The 22,215-nt window shown below is 40.1% G+C and overlaps 1 protein-coding gene across 4 annotated transcripts in view; it reads left to right on the top strand.

Moving 5' to 3' along the window:
• Positions 1-20,836, top strand: part of Skic3 (SKI3 subunit of superkiller complex) — a 108,914-nt gene extending 88,078 nt beyond the window's left edge. For all 4 annotated transcript variants that reach the window (XM_052159608.1, XM_052159611.1, XM_052159609.1 and 1 more), the window contains 5 exons: positions 12,127-12,279; positions 14,645-14,775; positions 17,051-17,174; positions 18,873-18,967; positions 19,680-20,836. In XM_052159608.1, the coding sequence (XP_052015568.1) occupies positions 12,127-12,279; positions 14,645-14,775; positions 17,051-17,174; positions 18,873-18,947 (483 nt within the window). In that variant the 3' untranslated portion in view covers positions 18,948-18,967; positions 19,680-20,836. The remainder of the gene's footprint in view (positions 1-12,126; positions 12,280-14,644; positions 14,776-17,050; positions 17,175-18,872; positions 18,968-19,679) is intronic.
• Positions 20,837-22,215: the final 1,379 nt, after the last annotated feature.

The following is a 22,215-nucleotide window of genomic DNA, read 5'->3' as shown; positions in this document are numbered from 1 at the left end:
AGGTGCTTCTCAGCCATTCGAAATTCTTCAGGTGAAAATTCTTTGTTTAGCTCTGTACCCCATTTTTTTAATAGGGTTATTTGGCTCTCTGGAGTCTACCTTCTTGAGTTCTTTGTATATATTGGATATTAGTCCTCTGTCAGATGTAGGGTTGTGAAGATTTTTTCCCAATTTGTTGGTTGCAGTTTTCTCCTATTGACAGTGTTGTAATTTTATAAGGTCCCATTTGTCAATTCTTGATCTTAGAGCATAAGCTATGTTCTGTTCAGGAAATTTTTCCCCTGTGCCCTTGTACTAAATGCTCTTCCCCAGTTACTTTTCTATCAGTTTCAGTGTGTCTGGATTTATATGGAGGTCCTTGATCCATTTGGAGTGGAGCTTAGTACAAGGAGATAAGAATGGATAGATTGGCATTCTCCATGCTGACCTCCAGTTGAACGAGCACCATTTGTTGAAAAGGCTATCTTTTTTCCACTGGATGGTTTTACCTGCTTTGTCGAAGATCAAGTGACCATAGGTGTGTGGGTCTTCAATTCTATTCCATTGATCTACCTGCCTGTCAATGTACCAATACCATGCAGTTTTTAACACTATTGCTCTGTAGTACTGCTTGAGATCCAGGATACTGATTCCCCCAGAAGTTCTTTTTCTTTTAAGAATAGTTTTGGCTGTCCTGGGGTTTTTGTTATTCCAGATGAATTTGAGAATTGCTCTTTCTAACTCTATGAAGAACTGAGTTGGGATTTTGATGGCGATTGCATTGAATCTTTATATTGCTTTTGGCAAGATGGCCATTTTTATATATTAATCCTGTCAATCCATGAGCATGGAAGATTTTTCCATTTTCTGAAGTCTTCTTCAGAGACCTGAAGTTCTTGTCATACAGATCTTTCACTTGTTTGATTAGAGTCACACCAAGATACTTTATATTGTTTGTGGCTATTGTGAAGGGTGTCATTTCCCTAACTTCTTTCTCAGCCTGCTTATCTTTTGAGTCTAGGAAGGCTACTGCTCTGTTTGAGTTGATTTTAAAACCAGCCACTTTGTTGAAGTTGTTTATCAGCTATAGGAGTTCTCTGGTAGAGTTTTTTGGGTTACTTAAGTAGACTATCATATCATCTGCATATAGTGATAGTTTGACTTCTTCCTTTCCAATTTGTATCACTTTGACCTCCTTATGCTGTCTAATTGTTCTAGCTAGAACTTCAAGTACTATATTGAGAAGATATGGAGAAAGGGACCAACCATGTCTAGTCCCTGATTTTAGTGGGGTTGCTTCAAGTTTCTCTCCATTAAGTTTGATATTGGCTGCTGTTTGCTGTATATTGCTTTTACTGTGTTTAGGTATGGGCCTTGAATTCCTGTTCTTTCCAAGATTTTTAGCATAAAAGGATGCTGAATTTGTCAAATGCTTTTTCAGCATCTAATGAAATGACCATGTGTTTTTTTTTTCTTTGAGTTTGTTTATGTAGTGGATTGCATTGATGGAGTTTTGTATATTGAACCATCCCTGCATTCCTGGGATGAAGCCTACTTGATCATGATGAATGATCATTTTTATGTGTTCTTGGATTCAGTTGTCAAGAATTTTATTGAGTATTTTTGCATCAATATTCATAAGGGAAATTGGTCTGAAGTTCTCTTTCTTTGTTGGATCTTTGTGTGGTTTTGGTATCAGTGTAATTGTGGCTTCACAGAATGAGTTGGGTAGTGTTCTTTCTGTTTCTATTTTGTGGAATAGTTTGAAGATTATTGGTGTTAGTTCTTCTTTGAAGGTCTGATAGAATTCTGCACTAAAACATCTATTCCTGTGATTTTTTTTGGTTGGAAGACTTTCAGTGACCACTTCTATTTCTTTAGGGGTTATGGGACTGTTTAGATGATCTATTTGATCCTAATTTAATTTTGGTATTTGGTATCTGTCTAGGAAATTGTCCATTTCCTCCAGATTTTCCAGTTGGGTATGGGCTTTTGTAGTAGGATCTGATGTTTTTTTTTTATGTCCTCGGTTTCTATTGTTATATTTCCCTTTTCATTTCTAATTTTGTTAATCTGAATACTGTCTCTGTGCCCGCTTGCTAGTCTGGCTAATGGTTTATCTATCCTCAAAAAACCATCTCCTGCTTTTGTTGATTCTTTGTTTGGTTCTCTTTGTTTGATTGATTGATTTCAGCCCTGAGTTTGATGATTTCTGATCTTCTACTCCTCCTGGGTGAATTGGCTTCTTTTTGTTCCAGGGCTTTCAGGTGTGTCCAGTTAAGCTGCTAGTGTATGCTCTCTCCATTATCTTTTTGGAGGCAGTTAGGGCTATGAGTTTTCCTCTTAGCATTGCTTTCATTGTATCCCATAAATTTGGGTATGTTGTGCCTTCATTTTCATTAAATTCTAAAAAGACTTTGATTTCTTTCTTTATTTCTTCCTTGTCCAAGGTATCATTGAGTACAGTATTGTTCAGCCTCCATGTGTATGTGGGCTTTCTATTGTTTGTGTTGCTATTGAAAACCACTCTTACTCCATAGTGATCTGATAGGAGGCATGGGATTAGTTTGATCTTCTTATATCTGTTGAAGTCTGTTTTGTGACCAAATATGTAGTTGATTTTGGAAAAGGTACCATGAGGTGCTGAGAAAAAGCACCTTTTCTTTTGCTTTAGGATGAAATGGTGTGTGTGTGTGTGTTAAATCCAATTGGTCCAAAGCTTCATATAGTTTCACTGTGTCCCTGTTTAGTTTCTGTTTTCCTGATCGGTCCATTGAGGAGAGTGGAGTGTTGAAGTCACCCACAATTGTGTTAGGTGCAATGTGTGCTTTGAGCTTTAGTAAAGTTTCTTTTATGAATGCGGGTGCCCTTGTATTTGGAGCATAGATGTTTAGAATTGAGAGTTCTTGGTAGATTTTTTTCCTTTGACCAGCAAGAAGTGTCCTTCTCTGTCTCTTTTGATGACTTTAGATTGAAAGTCAATTTTATCTGATATTAGAATGGATACTCCAGCTTGTTTCCTGAGACCATTTGTTGTAAAATTGTCTTCCAGCCTTTTATTGGAAGTGTTTGTCTTTGACAATGAGGTGTGTTTCCTGTATGCAGCAAAATGTATAGTGATGTTTACATATCCAGTCTGTTAGTCTGGGTCTTATTATTGAGGAATTGAGTCTATCAATGTTAACAGATATTAAGAAATAATGATTATTACTTTCTGTTTTTTCATGTTATTTTTATGTTTGCGTGGTTATCTTCTTTTGGGTTTGATGAAAGAAGGTTACTATCTTGCTTTTAGAGGGTGTAGTTTCCTTCCTTGTATTGGAATTTTCCACCTATTATCCTTTGTAGGGCTGGGTTTGTGGAAAGATGTTGTGTAAACTTGGTTTTGTCATGGAATGTCTTGGTTTCTCCATATATGGTGATTGAAAGTTTTGTTGGGTATAGTAGTCTTGGCTAGCATTTGTGTTCTCTTAGAGTCTGTATGAAATCTGCCCGGGATCTTCTAGCTTTCATGGTCTCTGGTGAGAAATCTGATGTGCTTCTGATAGGTCTTCCTTTATATGTTACTTGGCCTTTTTCTCTTACTGCTTTTAATATTCATTCTTTGTTTAGTACAATTGGGGTTTTGATTATTATGTGATGGGAGGTATTTCTGTTCTGGTCCAGTCTGTTTGGAGTTCTGTAGGCTTCTTGTATATTCATGGGCATCTCTCTCTTTAGGTTAGGGATGTTCCATAATTTTGTTGAAGATATTTGCTGGCCCTTTCCATTGTAAATCTTTACTCTCATCTATACCTATAATCCTTATAATACCTATACCTATAATCTTTTCATTGTATCCTGGATTTCCTGAATGTTTTGGGTTACAAGCTTTTTGCATTTTGCATTTTGTTTGACTGTTGAGTCAATATTCTATGGTATTTTCTACATCTGAGATTCTGTCTTCTATCTCTTGTATTCTGTTGTTGATATTTGCTTCTATGACCCCTGATTTCTTCTCAAGGTTTTATATCTCCAAAGTTGTCTCTCTTTGTGATTTCCTAGTTGTTTCTACTTCTGTTTTTAGATCCTGGACAGTTTTGCTCAGTTCTTTCACTTGTTTGTTTGTGTTTTCCTGTAATTCTTTAAGAGATTTTTTTTTTTTGTATTTTTTATTCGATATATTTTTTTTATTTACATTTTAAATGATTTCCCCTTTTCTGGCACCCCACTCTCTGAAAGTCCCATAAGCCCCCTTCCTTCCCCCTGTTTTCCCACCCACTCCTTCCCACTTCCCACTTCTGGTTTTGCCCTATACTGCTACTGAGTCGTTCCAGAAACAAGGGGCCACTCCTCCGTTCTTCTTGTACCTCATTTAATGTGTGGATTATGTTTTGGGTATTCCAGTTTTCTAGGTTAATATCCACTTATTAGTGAGTGCATACCATGATTGATCTTTTGAGACTGGGTTGCCTCACTTAGTATGATGTTCTCCAGCTATATCTATTTGCTTAAGAATTTCATGAATTTATTGTTTCTAAGGGCTGAATAGTACTCCATTGTGTTTATATACCACATTTTTTGCATCCATTTTTCTGTTGAGGGATACCTGGGTTTTTTCCAGCTTCTGGCTATTATAAATAGGGCTGCTATGAGCATAGTGGAACATGTATCCTTATTACATGCTGGTGAATCCTCTGGGTATATGCCCAGGAGTGGTATAGCAGGATCTTCTGGAAGTGAGGTGCCCAGTTTTTGGAGGAACCGCCAGACTGATTTCCAGAGTGGTTGTACCAATTTGCAACCCCACCAATAATGGAGGAGTGTTTCTCTTTCTCCACATCCTTGCCAACACCTGCTGTCTCCTGAATTTTTAATCTTAGCCATTCTGACTGGTGTAAGGTGAAATCTCAGGGTTGTTTTGATTTGCATTTCCCTAGTGACTAATGAAGTTGAGCATTTTTTAAGATGCTTCTCAGCCATCCGAAGTTCTTCAGGTGAAAATTCTTTGTTTAACTCTGTATCCCATTTTTAATAGGGTTATTTGGTTTTCTGTGGTCTAACTTCTTGAGTTCTTTGTATATATTGGATATTAGCCCTCTATCTGAGGTAGAGTTGGTGAAGATCTTTTCCCAATTTGTTGGTTGCCAATTTGTCCTTTTGATGGTGTCCTTTGCCTTACAAAAACTTTGTAATTTTATGAGGTCCCATTTGTTAATTCTTGATCTTAGAGCATACGCTATTGGTGATCTGTTCAGAAACTTTCCCCCTGTACCGATGTCCTCAAGGGTCTTCCCCAGTTGCTTTTCTATTAGCTTCAGAGTGTCTGGCTTTATGTGGAGGTCCTTGATCCATTTGGAGTTGAGCTTAGTACAAGGAGACAAGGATAGATCAATTCGCATTCTTCTGCATGCTGACCTCCAGTTGAACCAGCACCATTTGTTGAAAAGACTATCTTTTTTCCATTGGATGTTTTCAGCCCCTTTGTCGAGGATCAAGTGGCCATAGGTGTGCGGGTTCATTTCTGGATCTTCAATCCTGTTCCATTGATCCATCTGCCTGTCACTGTACCAATACCATGCAGTTTTTAACACTATTATTCTGTAGTATTGCTTGAGGTCAGGGATACTGATTCCCCCAGAATTTCTTTTATTGTTGAGAATAGTTTTAGCTATCCTGGGTGTGTTTCTCTGGTGTGTTGGCATAACCAGGACTTGCTGATGTTGGAGAGTTTGGTTCAGGTGCTGCCATATTGCCTAGATTTCTGTTAGTAGTGTTCCTGCATTTGCCCTTTGCCATCTAGTTCTCTGGAGTTAGTTGGTCTTGTCTCTGGCTGGTGTTTGAGCCTCCTGTGAGGCTCTAGAGCTATTTCTGCAACACTGGATGGCTGGGTTTCCCCTGTTGCAGATTGCTGATGTGCTGTCCTCCTCTTGGGTGCCCTTGCAGCCCTAGTGTGCCTTGCTCCAGGTTGTCTGTGTGAATCAGGCGGTGCCAGTTTGCTCCTTCAGGGAGTGCTGAGGGTGTTTGCTAAGGGGACCTTTTCCGCATGCTGATCACTGCTGGGCAGCTGATCTCCCAACTGGGTTGGTGCACACAAGGCTAGCCTAGCTGCTCAGGCCCAGATTCTAGGCAAAAGCCTGGCAGGCTAAGGCCTGAGCAAAGTTCCCCTTGGGCTATGACTTTTAATTGGTTCTGTCAGGTGGCCAGGATGGTGGGCGTGCCTGCCCTCCCTAAAAGTGTTGGGAGAGTCTGCTGGGCTAACAAAACCTCCTGGCTGGGTTGGCACACAGAAGGCCCACTGAGCAGCCCAGGTCCTGGGGGCAGTCCAGGGCCTGTTGGGCCTAGACCCCCGCTATGTTAGCCTCGGGCTATGACTGTTAGCTGGCTTTGCCTGCTAGAACTCTCTGGCATCCCATAGTCAAAATGGCGGGCTGGGCAAAAACCCTCCTGGCTGGGTTGGCACACTGATGGCCCCCCGAACAGCCCAGGGCCTGGGCTCAGGCCAATGCCTGTCGGGCTTAGACCCCCTCTCCCCCCCCCCCCCCCCGCAATGTTGGCCTCGGGTTATGTTTGCGTACCTCAGACTGTCTGATTTCTCTGGCATCAGAGAACCAAGATGGAGGCGAGTCTCTCATAACTGACTGGCGGGAGGCAGATTTCTGATGTGGCTTCTGTGCGGTGAAAGGTGCTGTAAATCCATAGCTTGCAGTCCGGCTGGCCAGTGATGGTCATTGGTAGTGGGCGCAGGGCCTTCCTGGACTCTGTCACCTTGGTTCCACTGCTGATAGCCCTTCCTCTGGACAAGCTGCTCTGCTGTTGCCGCTGCCACTGCCACTGCTACTGCTGCCCTCCCTTTAAGAGATTTTTGTGTTTCCTCCTTCATGATTTCTGCCTGTTGACCCAAATTCTCCTGCGTTTCTTTAAGGGATTTTTGTGTTTCCTTTTTATTGGGTTCTATCTGTTGACCCATATTCTCCTGAATTTCTTTAAGTGATTTTTGTGTTTCCTTGATAAGGGCTTCTACCTTGTTCATGTTCTCATGTATTTCTTTAAGAGCTTCTTGTGTTCCTCTAACAGCATCATGAGCTGTGATTTTTAAATCCAAATCTTGTGTTTCTGGTGTGTTGGGGTATCCAGGACTTGCTGTTGTTGGAGAATTGGGTTCAGATGCTGCCATATTGCCTTGATTTCTGTTAGTAAAGTTCCTACATTTGCCTTTTGTCATCTGGTTATCTCTGGCATTAGTTGGTCCTGTTGTCACTGGCTGGTGCTTGAACCTCCTGTGAGCCCACTGTAAGGCTATTTCTGCACCACTTGATGACTGGGTTTCCTCTGGCACAGATTGCTGATGTGCTGCCCTACTCTTGGGTTCCCTTGGAGCCTGGTGTGCCTTGCCCCAAGCAATGTTATACTCAGGTTGTCTCTGTGTTCCTGATGTTGCCTGTCTGGTCCTTCTGGGAGCGAAGATGGCGGATGCTGTGGGGGCCTTTCCACGTGCTGATCACTCTGCAGGGCAAATATCCCAGGTCAGGACTGGCACCCATATGACCCGCAGAGCTGCCCAGGCCGTGGCCACAGGCAGAAGCCTGGCAGGCTGTATCCTGGGAGATGTTAAACTCGGGATATCTCTGTGTACCTGGTGTTGCCTGTGTGGTCCATCCAGGAGCAAAGATGGTGGATGCTGCAGGGACCCTTTCCAAGTCTGGTCCCTTGTTGATAGCAGTGTTTGGAGATGTTTGAAGAATGCGGTCTTGAGGCAAGAAATGTGTCTCAGGGGTTGGCTTTGAGATTATGTGGCCTTGGCTTATTTCTGGTTTGCTCTCTCTGCTTCCTGTTCCTGTTGCCACGCCTGCATCCAGCTGCCACAATCCCTGCCATACTGCACAGCAAATACACTCCATTCCAGCAGTCACTGCGGGTCATGGTGTGTCAGCACGAGAACAGAAAGTAACTAACACAGACATTGTTACCAGAGTGCGGGCAGTTGCTTAAAGGAACCTGATCATGGATTTTGTAAAGGGTTGTGGAAGACTTCAGGACTTTGGAAAGGGTTTTCAATGTTATAAGTAGATCATACAGGGCCATCCTAGTAAGAGTCTGGAAGGATGGAGTGCTGAAACTGACCCAAAGCACAGACATTTAAGGAGAAAAATACCACCAATTCTATTCACGATTTTCTTGAAAATCAAAGAGATGAAAATGCTTTTGAATATAATCTATGAAGCCAGATTTATTCCAGTACTAAATAAAGCCAGAGACATTCCAAGGACAGAAAAGGACTAAGGAGTGTCAGCTCTAGCATCCATGAGGAAATTCATCACAGAACCTCAGCATGTATACCCAACAGCACAAGAAAGATAACGCACTACACTTGGGTGGGGTTTGCCCCACAAACTTGAACATGAGTGCAGTTAAAGATGCCATTCATGTGAAATTATAGAAGTGAAACTGGGTGGCATTTCTTAGCAGCAGAGTATAGGGGAGATTTCTGGGGGGAACAGCCTTAGCAACTGGGTTAGTGATCATTCAGTTGCATTTTTGCAAATTATCCAGCTATTTTCTGCCCATGTCCTGAGAACTTTCAGGATGCAAATGAAAAATTAATGAAGGATTAACTAATTTTATTAATGCAGAGAATTTCAATACTTTATAATGTTGAGTCAGTGGAATGGTTATTATTAATCTACTCCTTGCAGATCTATAAAGAAAAAAACAAGTGGACAGAAAGAAATACAAAATGAGCAGTTTGGAAAGAAAAGGTACTCTAGAAAGCTTTAGTGTTACAGCCAAGGTACTTGGTAGAAGAGAGGTTCTAGTTATGAAGGTGATTAGGGCCATCAGGGAGACTCCTCCTGCTTTACCCTGCAAGGAAAGAAAGGGTAGCAGGCCCAGACCTACCTGGCTAAGGTGCCATCTTGCATAAAGAGCAACTAAAAGGCAACCAGGCCTTGCAGACCAGTATTTAGCATTACAATGTATAGCAAAAGACCAAGCCTCACACATCTGCACTCTTTCATGCTAAAAGAGAAGCTGTGATTCTAACTTTTTTCATTTCTATCTAGCTTTAAGTAGTTTTCAATTTCATAAAAATGGAATGCTCATTTGTATCTGTCTATTTTAATTTAATATTATTTATGGGAGAATCCTTTTGTTGTTTCATGTGGCCAGAATGTTTCTTCATCTCATTTTGTTGTTATTTTGAGTTATTGTGTGTAGTGGAACAATGAGTGTCTTAGATGTCTTATTTTGTGTGTCAGATCTTGTCAAACACTTTTCCGTATGCGTGTACCTGTTTATATGCACATGATCACTCCATGTGCTGGTGTTGCTAGATTGTTGTTTCTCTCATCTTTTGCTAGCTATGTAAGTAATAGTATTTTTTGGTTGTTCTGACTCTCATTTCCCTGATGACTAATGATGCTGAGCAACTTCTCAAATGCTACAGACATTTCAAACACTCTTTGTGACGCACGTTTTTATAAGTTTTCAATTGCCTTCTTAAGGAGATTAATAAGTGAATTACTTATGAGTTACTGGAATTTATCAAATTTTACAAACGCAATTGCATTCTAGAAGTTTATATCATATATACACATATATGTATATCATCACATCTTTGGCTCTTGTTAGAATGCTATTTTATGCCAACTTTTAATATTGATGAATCATTTCATTAAGCAGATTCTGAATTTAGTGAGAGTTTTTTGTTTGTTTCTTTAGAGTGAATGAATCTTGAGCTGGGGAGGTGGCTCAGTGGGTCTAGTGCCTGCTGTGTAACCACGGGAACTGGAGCCAGGATTCCCAGCACACACAAAAGGAGGTGGAGACAGGAGGCTCCTGGGGCTCCCTAGCCAGTCAGCCAGTCACTGCTCTCCAAAAGGCCCAGGGCTCAACAGAGCAGGTGGAGAGTGTTTGTGGGAGACACCGGAGAGTTAATCTCTGTTTCTATGTGTGTACCCCCTCCTCAGCATGAACGCATGCATATTACAGGGGGGGGGAAGAGGGGGGAAGAGAGGGGGGGAGGAGAGAGGAGAGAGAAAAAAATAAGTAAACAAATCTTTTTAAGTCCTACTTAGTCATGACACAGTAATGTAATGATTTGTCATTTTCTTTTTTTTTTTTTTCTTTTTCTTTTTTCTACAAGACAGGGTTTCTCTGTGTAGCCCTGTCTGTCCTGGAACTCACTCAGTAGACCAGGCTGGCCTTGAACTCAGAAATCTGCCTGCCTCTGCCTCCCAGAGTGCTGGGATCACAGGCGCGTGCCACCACCACCCAGCGTGATTTGTCATTTTCAAATACCATGTTTAGATTTTTTTAAGAAATATTTCTGTTTGAGAGTGTTTTCCTTGCATGTGTGCGTGCTCTGTGTGCGTCTTGTGCTGCTGAGGTCCCTGGAACTGGAGTTGCATTGGGTTGTTAGCTGTTGTGTGGGTGCTAGGAATTGAGTCTAGGTCCTCTGCAAGAGTATCAAGTGCCCTTAATTGCTAAGCCTGTTTCCAGCTTTCATGTGTAGAGCTTTTGACCCTGGAGTCATAAGAGAAACTAGGCTGTAATTTTGATTTCCTGTAAGTTCGTTGCTAAGTACTTTTATCTGTGGTCCTAATTCTTTGTCCTTTATTTTCTGAAAACTAATGTCCTGCTGTGTTGGTCTTTAGTTCTGCTTCCTTTTCATGTTACTAGCTTTTTCTCTTTGCTGTTTCTTCATTGTGTTTTATTTCATCTTAATCTGTTGATTAGCTTTTCCTGCCATAACTTCATGAGGCAGAAATTTGTTATTCTAACATGGGTTTTTTTCCCCCTTCCTAGTATTTATGTGTTCATGGTATGCAGGTGTGTGTGTGTGTGTGTGTGTGTGTGCACACGCGCTGATGTGCACGCGCACCCATTTGTGGTAGTTTCACTTGTGTATGTGGATGCCCATGTATGTGAGCATGTGTGTGTATGCACATGGATGTGGAGGCCTGAGATTGATGTTGGTTGTCTTTCTCAGTTGCTCTGTCTCTCACCCAATCCAGAGCTCACTGTTTTGGCTAGTACGACACGCCAGCCTGCTCTGAGTGTTTCTTGTCTCCATTGCTTGGACACTGGGATTACCAGTGTGCCATTTATGCCCACATGGCTCGGTTCTGAAGTCTAGTCTTTACTTGCATCACAAGTGCTTCCCTGCTGTCTAATTTGTGTTCTAGTGTAGCATTTCCATTACCAGTTATTTCAAAATGCTGTTTATCGTTGGAATTTGTTTGAAGCTTTGAAAATTTCTAATATAAAAGTATATTAGATACTTTTCTGTTAATAATTTCAAGTGTAATTTCATTTAGTTAGATGGTAATTTTATTATTTCAGGCTGGTGGTATTTGTTGAAATGTAGTCTCTGTGGTAGTCTTTTGAAATAGGGGCTCACTAATAGCCCAGGGTGTCCTCCTGGGTCCTGTGCTCCTCCAGCTTCAGCCTCAGAGTGCTGACTTTGTAGCATGATCCAACATGTCTGGCTTGAGATTTGTTTTGTAACCCAACATTAAGACGTATTTGGTAAATCCTGCATGTGTAGTTTAAAACGTGTGTTCTGTAGTTGTTAGTCTTTTAAGTAAGTAGTGCAAACCAAGTTTATCATTGTTTGTATCTTTAAGTAGGTAGAGTAACCAAGCTTGTCATTTTTTGTCTCTTTTGTCTGCATGCTGAATTCTTATTTTACTTTGTGTGTGTGTGTCTGTGTTTCTTAATATGAATGCTGAAGTAGGCATGTTAAAATCACCTGTTCCTGGGAACGTGTTTACTATTGGTTTCTGTCATCCTTTTCTCTTGAATTCTGTTGTTAGGTATTTGCAAATGTAGAAATGCCTATGTAGAAGGAGTACTGTTACAGTATCAACTTATTCTCTCCATGTTGCTGTCCCAAAGACTGCATTGTTGGATAGTGCTACAGCTGCACAAACTTTCTTTTGATTAGCGTTTACATAGTTTATCTTTGGAGACATTTAGACTTCAGCTTGTAGGACTATGAAAGTATTGCTAGCAGATTAAACTATGCTCCTTCTTTTTGGAAACATGGGACATACCAATAATTGAGTTAAAAAAATTAAGTTTATTAGAGTTTGTTGAATTTGTAGGGAATGTAGACTCTGTACTAAGCTCAGATGTTCTACGTCTGTCTTCCTTTCTGCCCCTTAGTGGTTGGCACAGGTGTATCAGTCCCAAGGAATGATGGGTGCTGCAGAGATGTGTTACAGGAAGAGTCTCCAAGTGGCCTCCCAACAGGGCAACTGGAGCGGGAAGCTCTCGAGTCTATTGAGGCTAGCCCTTCTTGCACTGGAAGTGTGCATGGTAAGCATGCTGTAATTATTATAATTATGAAAACTCGATGCATTCACAAAACCCGTTCCTTTTAATTACACAACCATTCACACAGCGATACTCTGTGGTGTTTCCCCATTGTTTTGTTGCCTTTTGCTGTGGTCTCTTGTGAACTGTACCTTGAGCTCTAGAGAAACATAGAGTAATAGAAACCCACAGACTACAACAGAATTTGAACATTGTTTACAGACACTCTAAGATTGTAATTTTAAAAGTTGAGTCATACCGAGTATATTCTTGATAACTTAAGAATTCAAGTCTGCTACTTACTGTGGCAAAGATGCCAGTATTTAACTTTTTTTTTTAAATCAATTTGGCATTCCTCAAGGTATTTCTAGCGACCTATGACTTGATATCTTATTTTCTGATGCCAGTTTTACATGTATTAACCAAAAAGTCTTATTGCCAGTAGAGAAAATTTTTAAGGATAGCATGTACACGAGAATGAAGTCAACCTGCAGAACAATTTATATACTATAATCCTACTTGAGCACTTTTGTATTTGGTATAATATATTTAAGAATCAGGATATATACTTATGTGTGTTTGTAGATATACAAGCATGGAAGTGCATAGGTACCAATTCATGGAAAGATACATAAAAACTGGAATGACAGTTCCTTTGAATAGCAGAACTGGGCTTTTAGAGATGAGGAAGAATTTTTTAATCATATCTTTTGATAGTACTTTGATAGTATTTTGAATATTTATCATATTCATATAATTCATGGTTAAAAGATGAGCTATTCTTCTTTCTACTTTACATGATTAGAAGAGACTGTCCTAGCCAGGCGTGGTGGCACACACCTGTAATCCCAGCACTTGGGAGGCAGAGGCAGGCGAATTTCCGAGTTTGAGGCCAGCCTGGTCTACAGAGTGAGTTCCAGGACAGCTGGAGTTACACAGAGAAACCCTGTCTCTAAAAAAAAAAAACCAAAAGAAAAACAAAAAGAAAAGAAAGAAAAGATTGTCCTGTGCAGGCCTGAAATAGCTTGTTTTTACCTAATTATTCTAGGCAAATATGATCAATTCACTTTATATATTTTGATTAAGAAAGAAAAGAGTTTTGGAGTGAATCCTATTGGTGGAGTTGCTGTAGACACATGGGCCATGTTTTGTTTCCCTCCTAGGCTTTACCAATGCTTTGTGGATGGGTGATCAGTTCCCAATAAATAGTTCTGGAGCAAATGAAGAAACAGTTACCCCACATAGGGGTACATTTATACTTGCCATCTTTAAACTTGTTAATAATTCTGAACACTTGTATTTTGTACTGAGACCTGAGTGTTGTGTGGCAGATAGGCACCTGCTCCTGAAGTTAAAAGTCTCTGAGAAAGCAATCATAAGGAAAACAACTTTAAAATCTCTCAGGCCCGGAGAGCTCCATGTCACTTCTTACTATAGTACTCGCCAAATATAAACTTCCAAAAGTTTGCTCAGGACCTAGAAATACAGTTCTCATGAAAGAACGTGTGTACAGTAGAGGAACACCATGCCACTGTAGCTTTGGTGAGCCTCAGTCTCTGACTGAGACAAATGCAGATACTTTCACCCAACCAATGGCCAGGAGCCGGGGACCCCTGTAGTTAATTAGGGAAAGGATGAAAGAAGCCAAAGAGGTGGAGGGTGACCCCATAGGAAGACCAACATTCTCAACTGACATGGAACCCTGAGATTTGTCAGACACTGAGCCACCAAACAGGCAACATACATTAGCTGGTCCAAGACTCCTGACAGATATACAGCAGAGGACTGCCTGGTCTGACCTCACCTAACCCTCGAGGGCTGACCAAGACGGGGATAAGGACTGGAAGGACTGGACTGTGAGAGAGAGAGAGACAGAGACAGAGACAGACAGAGACAGACAGACAGAGACACAGAGAGAGACACAGAGAGAGACAGAGACAGAGAGGAGGGGGGAGAGAGAGAGAGAGAAGAAACAGGCAAGTAAAACAAAACAATTAAAAGACACAAGAAACTCAGGTACACAAACACACACAAATAAAACTCAAAAGAAAACAAAATTGGAAACCATATTTTACAAGCAAAATACCAGTAAGAAAAAAAATGCTTAGACAAAACAACATGAGACAAAAAGTCTATGAAAACACCATTGAGTTCCTGTCGTAGCCTTATACTCCTAGGCACGTGGTCTGCCCTGAAGTGTGAGTAGTGTTCCCAGAGAAGTTTCCTAAGCAAGCTGATGGAGATAGCATCTGGACTAGAGATAGGAGCTCATCATGTCCACTTTCCCTCTTCAGTGCTGGGACCGACCCCAATTTTTAAAGTGAACATGTCAAAACTTAGAGTTTAATGCTTATTTTGCATTTTTTAGGCTAATGTTTCAGGTGATCACTGGTCATCCTTGGTTCAGGAAGCCACAAGTGAGGCCTTGAAGGTTTGCTTCAGTCCGCTGGCTGTCTTCCTGCAAGCATTGTTACAGTTCAGCCATAAAATGGGAGCAAGGTACTAAACATCTGTGTTCATGGTTAAGGTACTAAACATCTGTGTTCACGGTTAAGGTACTAAACATCTGTGTTCACGGTTAAGGTACTAAACGTCTGTGTTCACGGTTAAGGTACTAAATGTCTGTGTTCACGGTTAAGGTACTAAACGTCTGTGTTCACGGTTAAGGTACTAAACATCTGTGGTCACGGTTAAGGTACTAAACGTCTGTGTTCACGGTTAAGGTACTAAACGTCTGTGTTCATGGTTAAGGTACTAAACGTCTGTGTTCACTGTTAAGGTACTAAACATCTGTGTTCATGGTTAAGGTACTAAACATCTGTGTTCATGGTTAAGGTACTAAACATCTGTGTTCACTGTTAAGGTACTAAACATCTGTGTTCATGGTTAAGGTACTAAACGTCTGTGTTCATGGTTAAGGTACTAAACATCTGTGTTCATGGTTTGCTTGGAAATTCCAGGTGATATAAAGTCTCCTATGAAATGAGAAAGATTTATAATGACATAAACTAGTGTATCAAGCTTTGGGATATTATGTCTCTACTTTAGGACCATCTCATTCTGTATTACAGTGAAGCATAAAACATTTCTTATTTATTTAACAAAAAATGATGCATAGATATAAATATGACAGATTTGGCATGTCAGCGTTTCACCAGAAGGTGCCCTTGAGATTTTTAAAATTTATTTTCTATTTTAGGCTATAATGTAATATGGGTTCTAGAAGCAGACAAAATCAGAATGGTTCTGGCTCAAGATTATATTAATAGAAATGTTGCTAATTTAACAAGCTTGAAAAAATTAACAAATATTGAAAAGATAAACCTATTTGTAAATATGTACATTCATGTCTAGAAACGTCAATGGCTGTTGAGATTAAAACACAACTTTATTATTTATTACAGGTTGGGGATGGGGATCCCAAATGTGAAGAGCATTACGTAGATGTCATATATGGAGATGAAAAGTGTTAAAAATAGCATCTGGTTCTAATAAGTCAACTCTATTTAAACCAGCGACTTAGAAATAAACACTGCTGACACAGAATATAGAATAGGTTTATAGAAATAGAGCTCACTATATATAAACATTTCCCCCTCAAAAAGCCAAGCCGCACAAATAAGAATGAATGATGAATTAAGATCCCGCAATTCTACAAGATTCACCAATTCCGTTTATAATACGCACCTGGCAGGGGGCTCTGTCTGTGGTCGGGTGGGATGCGGCTTCGCAGAGACATGCTTTCTCTGTAAACTACGAGCTGTTTCTGCTGGTGCACACCAGGGACATGAGAACACTAGCTCTCATGTGGCTCTGCCATACTTCTTACCATTGAGAGCATTTCCAAAAATTAGACCCTAAATATGCCCTCTAGGAAGAAACTGTGCTTATGATATTACACAGTCCATGGACTTTTTCAAGACAACTTTAGTTCCTGCTCAAACCAATCGCTATTTATTTGATTGTTTTGCTTAGCAGTTCTGAAGTTAGTTATTTTATGTTATTTCTACCACTAAAGAGTTTTGAGAATCATAAGTGTTAGTAAGATAGAAGAGAAACAAATCAGAACATAACTAACTATAAATCATTTTGTAATTATGTGAGTTGAGTTCACATATTGAACATATCCTTGAAAACACTAAATGCTTGATTTTACTAATATGGCTTCTTGTGCCAGTAATAAACGTTCTTGTCCACTGTAGATCATGGCTGCTATTGGCTGGTTGGTTGGTTAGTTACTTGTTTAAGAACTTTTTTCTCACTGTGGACTTTTTAGATAGGGTCTTATGGTATAGCCCAGGAGGCCTTGGGCCTGGGAGGCTTCTCCGTTCTCCTCCTTAGATCTGAGCTGCAGGCATGCTGCACCATGCCTGGCTGATTTCTCTGTAAAATTTTTTTGTCAGAAAGATCCCAGGTTGAATACCCAGAGTGTTCATATAATTTGGAGTCTTTCCGTTGTATTTTGAATGAGCTTTAATTTGCATGTCTGCAGTAGGAATAAAAACAGCATAAGGTTGTGATATTAAGTATGAAAATGTGATATTAAGTATGATTAAATGCCATAGTGCTCTGTGCATAGTCATAGTAAACATTTAATAATAATAGTAATATATAATATGTACAATAAAATAATTATTGTTCTTATCAGAGTAAAGATCATAATCAGCTAAGATATTTAAACAAATGAGAAAAGTAATGTATGAATGAGACTAGTACGTGAAATCTCCCATAATGACTTACATGCTTGACGTAATTGTACATGTTATTCTTCTAGAGAAACACGGAGGCTTTTGGAGAGAGTAGTGTACCAGACTGGATACCCCAGCTCAATTGTATCAACTGCTCGTTGGTACCTCCTACGACACCTCTATGCAAAAGATGACCATGAACTAATTGATGTAAGCTGTTAACTTCACTTCAAATATTAGTTATCTTTTCAAACTTACTGTATTATTATTGAAATTTTAAAAGATGAATATCAGTTTCTTTGGTGAAAATACAGTTAGTGTTACATCCGTTCAAAGTACAGAAAGAGTTATATACATGGTTTGAAGGTTAAATTGTAGTTAGTGTTTTACATATATTTGTTTTAAAATTCCCATCTTGGAAGCTAGGATTCTTTGGCATGAAACACTAAGATATGAAGCTATGCTTAAAACTAGCTTAGTGTAGATTCAACAGGAAGTCATATGAAGTTATCTTTGAGAATAGCTATTTTGGAGTCCAAAGTCCAAACTAATGTCTAACCCTGATGATAAAAGGCATTGCTTTCAAAGTCTTCTGTCAAGACCACTTATGATATGTGTTCTAAAGAACTTCATGGGAACTAGCGAGATGCTCTATGTCTTGCTGTGAAAGCTGGCTTAGATCCCTGCTGCGTACAGCGCAAGGAAAAACAGACTATCAAGAGTTTATTGTGAATGTATCCACAATCATCCCTCCCCACACATGAAATAGTAAATATACTTCCATCACTTTACTTTAAGAGTGTTTTGATATATGACTTCCTTCGTTCTGTTACTGTAGCAATATGAAATTGTTAGCCATGTTGGAGCATGAAGTGTAAGGTAACCTAAACAACCAATGAAAAGTTATCCTCGCCTTCATGTCTATCAGTGTAGTTTTACAGGCTTTTTTTTTTACAGGCTATTTCATTCAACTTTCATTCAACTTTCTAGTCTTTATGAACATCATCCAACCCAGACCCACTCGTCTCCTGTCCATTTGTACCTGCCCTGCACCCCTTCAGCTTCCCCCCTAAAAAATGAAAACCCCCCAAACAAACAAACAAAAATTGTGGAAAATGCAGTGTGTCACTGTGTCCCAGTGTATACCCTTTCATCCATACTTCTTCACTTGCAAATGACCATTGTAATGAGTCCCTGGTCTGCTTCAAGGCCTCTGGCTTCTCCTATACTATCAATACTGTCCCCTTCACTTGCTTCAGCACTTTATAGATGAGGTAGATATTGGGTGGGCCAACTCAAAGCCCTGATCTGGGCCTGCGCGGCAGCTGAGTGGTCAGCCCACCAGCTCTCCTGTACCCACACTACAAGGGCAAGCTCTCGAGCACTGCACCAGCTAGCTTGCCCAATGCACTAGCTGCACCACTATGAATGAAGCCAGTTGTCTGTTGCGGTCGGTTGCAGTCCTGTGTCATCAGGCAGAATCTTGACATTGCTATATACTATCTTATTAGTTTGCTAGTAGAGCATTTCTTTCAGTGCTTGACGACAAACAGAAAACAACTGATCAGGTGGAGTTGGCGGAAGTAAGACAAGCTTCCTGACAAAACCTGAAACCTAGGGCCTAGATCTTATGCCACAGCTTAGAGCAGGCACTGCTGTTGGGACAACTCTGCAGAAAGCTGGCATGTTGGGTCAGGGTTCTGGGTGACAGAGGTGTAAGCAATGCCCTTGATTTTATGCACAACTGATCATTTGAGCAGTCAAGGTATCAGCAGTTTTACAAATACACAGTGCTTATATGCTGACTTTAGCTGAGTAGTTCATTACAGCAAACGTGAACAGTTGCATCAATGTAGTCAGCATTACGCTTTAAAAGTTGCATCCTCACTTCTGTATGATTTCACACAGGTGTTGGTGAGGCATGCTGAGACTCACGGTGATAAAAGAATGTTGGAGCTGCACCGGAAGCTGTCAGCACAGTGATTGTGGATTGGGAGGCCTGAGTAAGGAACTGAAGAAAACTCAGATGAGGCAATGAACCAAGAGTTCCACCAGAACAGCATATTTTAAAATTATAGTTGTATCAGCCGGGTGTGGGGTTGTACCAACTTAACCCCGGCACTTGGGAGGCAGAGCTGGGTGGATCTCAGTGAGTTCCAGGCCAGCCATCTGTACATGATGAATTCCCAACTTGAAAAGAATAAAAAATAAAAACAAAGAAATTTAAAGCTACAGTTTTGATCATCCATTGCTTTCCCTCCTTTTTAATTTTTTCCTTTATAGACACTGAAGTTGTGAAGCTATGGGTGAACTTTCTAGTAAACCCTTGATCTGCTTTTAACCTGAAACCTCTGCCTTGGTCCATAATGAAAGTTAATACCCTGATTCTTCATTATTTAACAGTTACTTACAAACTATTATTTGTTTGTTTATTTGTTTCCAAGACACAGTTTCTCTTTGTAGCCCTGGCTGCCCTGGAATTCTCTCTATAGACCAGGCTGGCCTTGAATTTAGAGACCCACCTGCCTCTGCCTCCTGAGTGCTGGGGTTAAAGGCATGTTTCACAATGGCCCGGCACAAACTATTGTGTTTTTACATTTGTATGATATAATGGGGTACTTTTTGGAGGTTGCCTCTTACAATAGAACCTTTGTAGCTATTTTACAAATGATATAAAAAAGTAAAATTTCTTCTTCTTCTTTTTTTTAATCCCAGAATTCTTCAGACCAAGTCTTGGTGAAATCTACGTGTTGTTGTACTCTGTCTTGCTAGTTCCATCTCAGATCCTATTGAAGAAGCATAATATGAATGTTTGTAAGATTTTGACTGCTAATGGATATACCTGTAAAGTTCAGAATGCTCAGTTATGTGATTGCATTTAAAAAACACATTAATGGAAAATTTGGGGAAAATAATGCTGATAATATTTAATTATTCCTGCAATTTTTTTGCTCATGATGAAAAGACATGAACTGAAATGAAACAAAAATCAGTGTCTTATTTTTTCATATTATTAATATGAAACCTAGTTTTTAAGTTTCAGATTTTAAAACGTAAAAGCAGAGTTACCTATTTTTTTCAAAATGTAATTTATATATTTAAGTAACCTATATGTCACTCACTTTCGATTGTGATTTTAAATATTTCAGTGGGCACTGTGGTGCACGCCTTTGATCTTGGGATCAAAAGCACTTGGGAGCAGAGACATGCAAATCTCTGAATTTAAGATTAGCCTGGTCTATGTAGAAAGTTCCAAGCCAGCCAGAATTGTGTAGTGAGATCTTGTCTCAATAAATTTTTTCAGATATAAACATTTATTGTGCAGAGTATGTGGCAGTATAATTAATCTTGTATGTGTTTTTTTCCTCAGCCAGAAGGCTCATTGTATTATTTTGTAAAATCCCGTGAATTGGTAATATCCTTTAATTAAACTGTATGTCAGAGGTTATTCTCCTAGACACAACTGTAACCTCGTTTTTTTTCCATTTGTGCTGGAACATTATAATCACTAATAGTTATTCAATCAGAAACCGTAGGGTGGGCGGAGGGCTCAGCACTCAGCGTTCTGATGGAGCCTGAGGAGGTCTGACAAATTTAAGCAATGACCTTTGGATTCTTTTGCCAGTTCTGGCTTCCAAGGCCCTGAGTTTTCTGGAAATCAGGGTAGTAAAAAATGTCTTCAATGACCATTTAGTTCATTCTTTTTTTGCATTTAGAATGTGAGTGTGCAGGTTATTTTGTACTAAACTTGGGATCATTTACCTTCTCCTTTAATATTGGTGTTAAACAAAATTCTTAAAGCAAGGCACTTTGAAACTTACCAGAATGACAAAGCTGTGGAAAAAATGAATTAAAGCTAATTTCATCAAGGACTAATATTCAGTACTTCATTGTTATTCCTATATTTGATTAGAGCGTGTTTTCTGTTGTTGCTTTTCTTAACCTACCATTTAGCTACCCTTGATTAATACTCATACTATCATTTACAGTATATGACCCCGACCCCCTTTAGTTTAGAAAATAACCACAACTGACAACTCCTGGTGTTGAGCTGTCATGTGCTGTAGGGTTTTGGGTTTTTTTTTTTTTTTTTTTTTTGGTATGGTAATATTTAAGTAAAAGTACAGGGCAGTGTGGCACATATACACATTGGCTGTAAAGAAAAATGAAATTTGCAGCCAAATGAATGAGTCAGAAAATTATATTAAGTGAACTAGCCTCGCCAATAAGTAGTTCTGTCTCATTCTCTTTTTAAAATGCATTAATTTATACTCACATAACCCAGCAACCAGGATTACATTTGTGAAACTTGAGTTGAATGGAAAGAACCAACTCCTCACAGTTGTCCTCTCCTGTGACTCCCACCTTTCTCCCTGGAGGACGTTGGCCACGAGCCTGAAAAGGTAAAGGGAGCAGAGAGCGAGCGCAGAGTTCAGGCGGCGGCGAGTACAGACGGAATGACCCCAATCAAACTGCCAATCAGACTGCCGCAATCAAACGAGTCTAACTTGTTGTTTTAGGGATATGGTCTATGAGGGCTTTTTTATGGGTATAAGTGGAAAGAGTTAATTGATAATATCAAGTGAACAGGAAGGGCACCAAATTATCATTCAGGCAGGAAGCCACAGTGTGAGTTATGCTGCCCTAGCTCTGTACAAGGTGACTTCTTAGACATGACCTGTGTTCAGGGACACTCCAGGCAAAAGCAGAGTCAGGGAAACCCTGCTAAGTAAAGGAGTCCTCCATTTTGCACCAAGCTCAGAAAGCCATCCAGTCATAGGGGACTGCTACCCCAGGTTCCCTACCTAACAGTTTGACCTCCACGGGTGCACCAGAGCATGTGCCCCCACATATACACATCACTGTGCACACAGAAGTAATTTTCATAAAATTTCCAAATATGCACACACATTGTTTATATAAAGGACTTGATTGGAGTTGCTACATAAGGAATAATGCACCTCCCAGATGCCATAGGTTGCCACTTAACAAACTCAGCTGCCAGGTATGAAAATCCTCCCTTCAAGTTGTTGGTCAGAGGGCCCTGGGCAACCCCAACAGTGCAGACTGTTGGCAGTGCTCTTGTTTGCCCAGCAGAACCAGATGGCTGATGCTATTGCTGAAGACACCACACACTTAATCAAGGGACTTAGAGAATGCGAGGTGGTACTGAACAGGAGGTTTCCTGGCTACTTTTCATAGTACTGGAAGGTGCTAGGTAGGCTGCTGAGGGAAAATCATCTTACCCAGT

Source organism: Apodemus sylvaticus, chromosome 16, assembly GCF_947179515.1.
Source record: "Apodemus sylvaticus chromosome 16, mApoSyl1.1, whole genome shotgun sequence".
In the NCBI taxonomy this organism is placed as follows: Eukaryota; Metazoa; Chordata; class Mammalia; order Rodentia; family Muridae; genus Apodemus; species Apodemus sylvaticus.
This window is presented reverse-complemented; position numbering and strand designations above follow the sequence as displayed.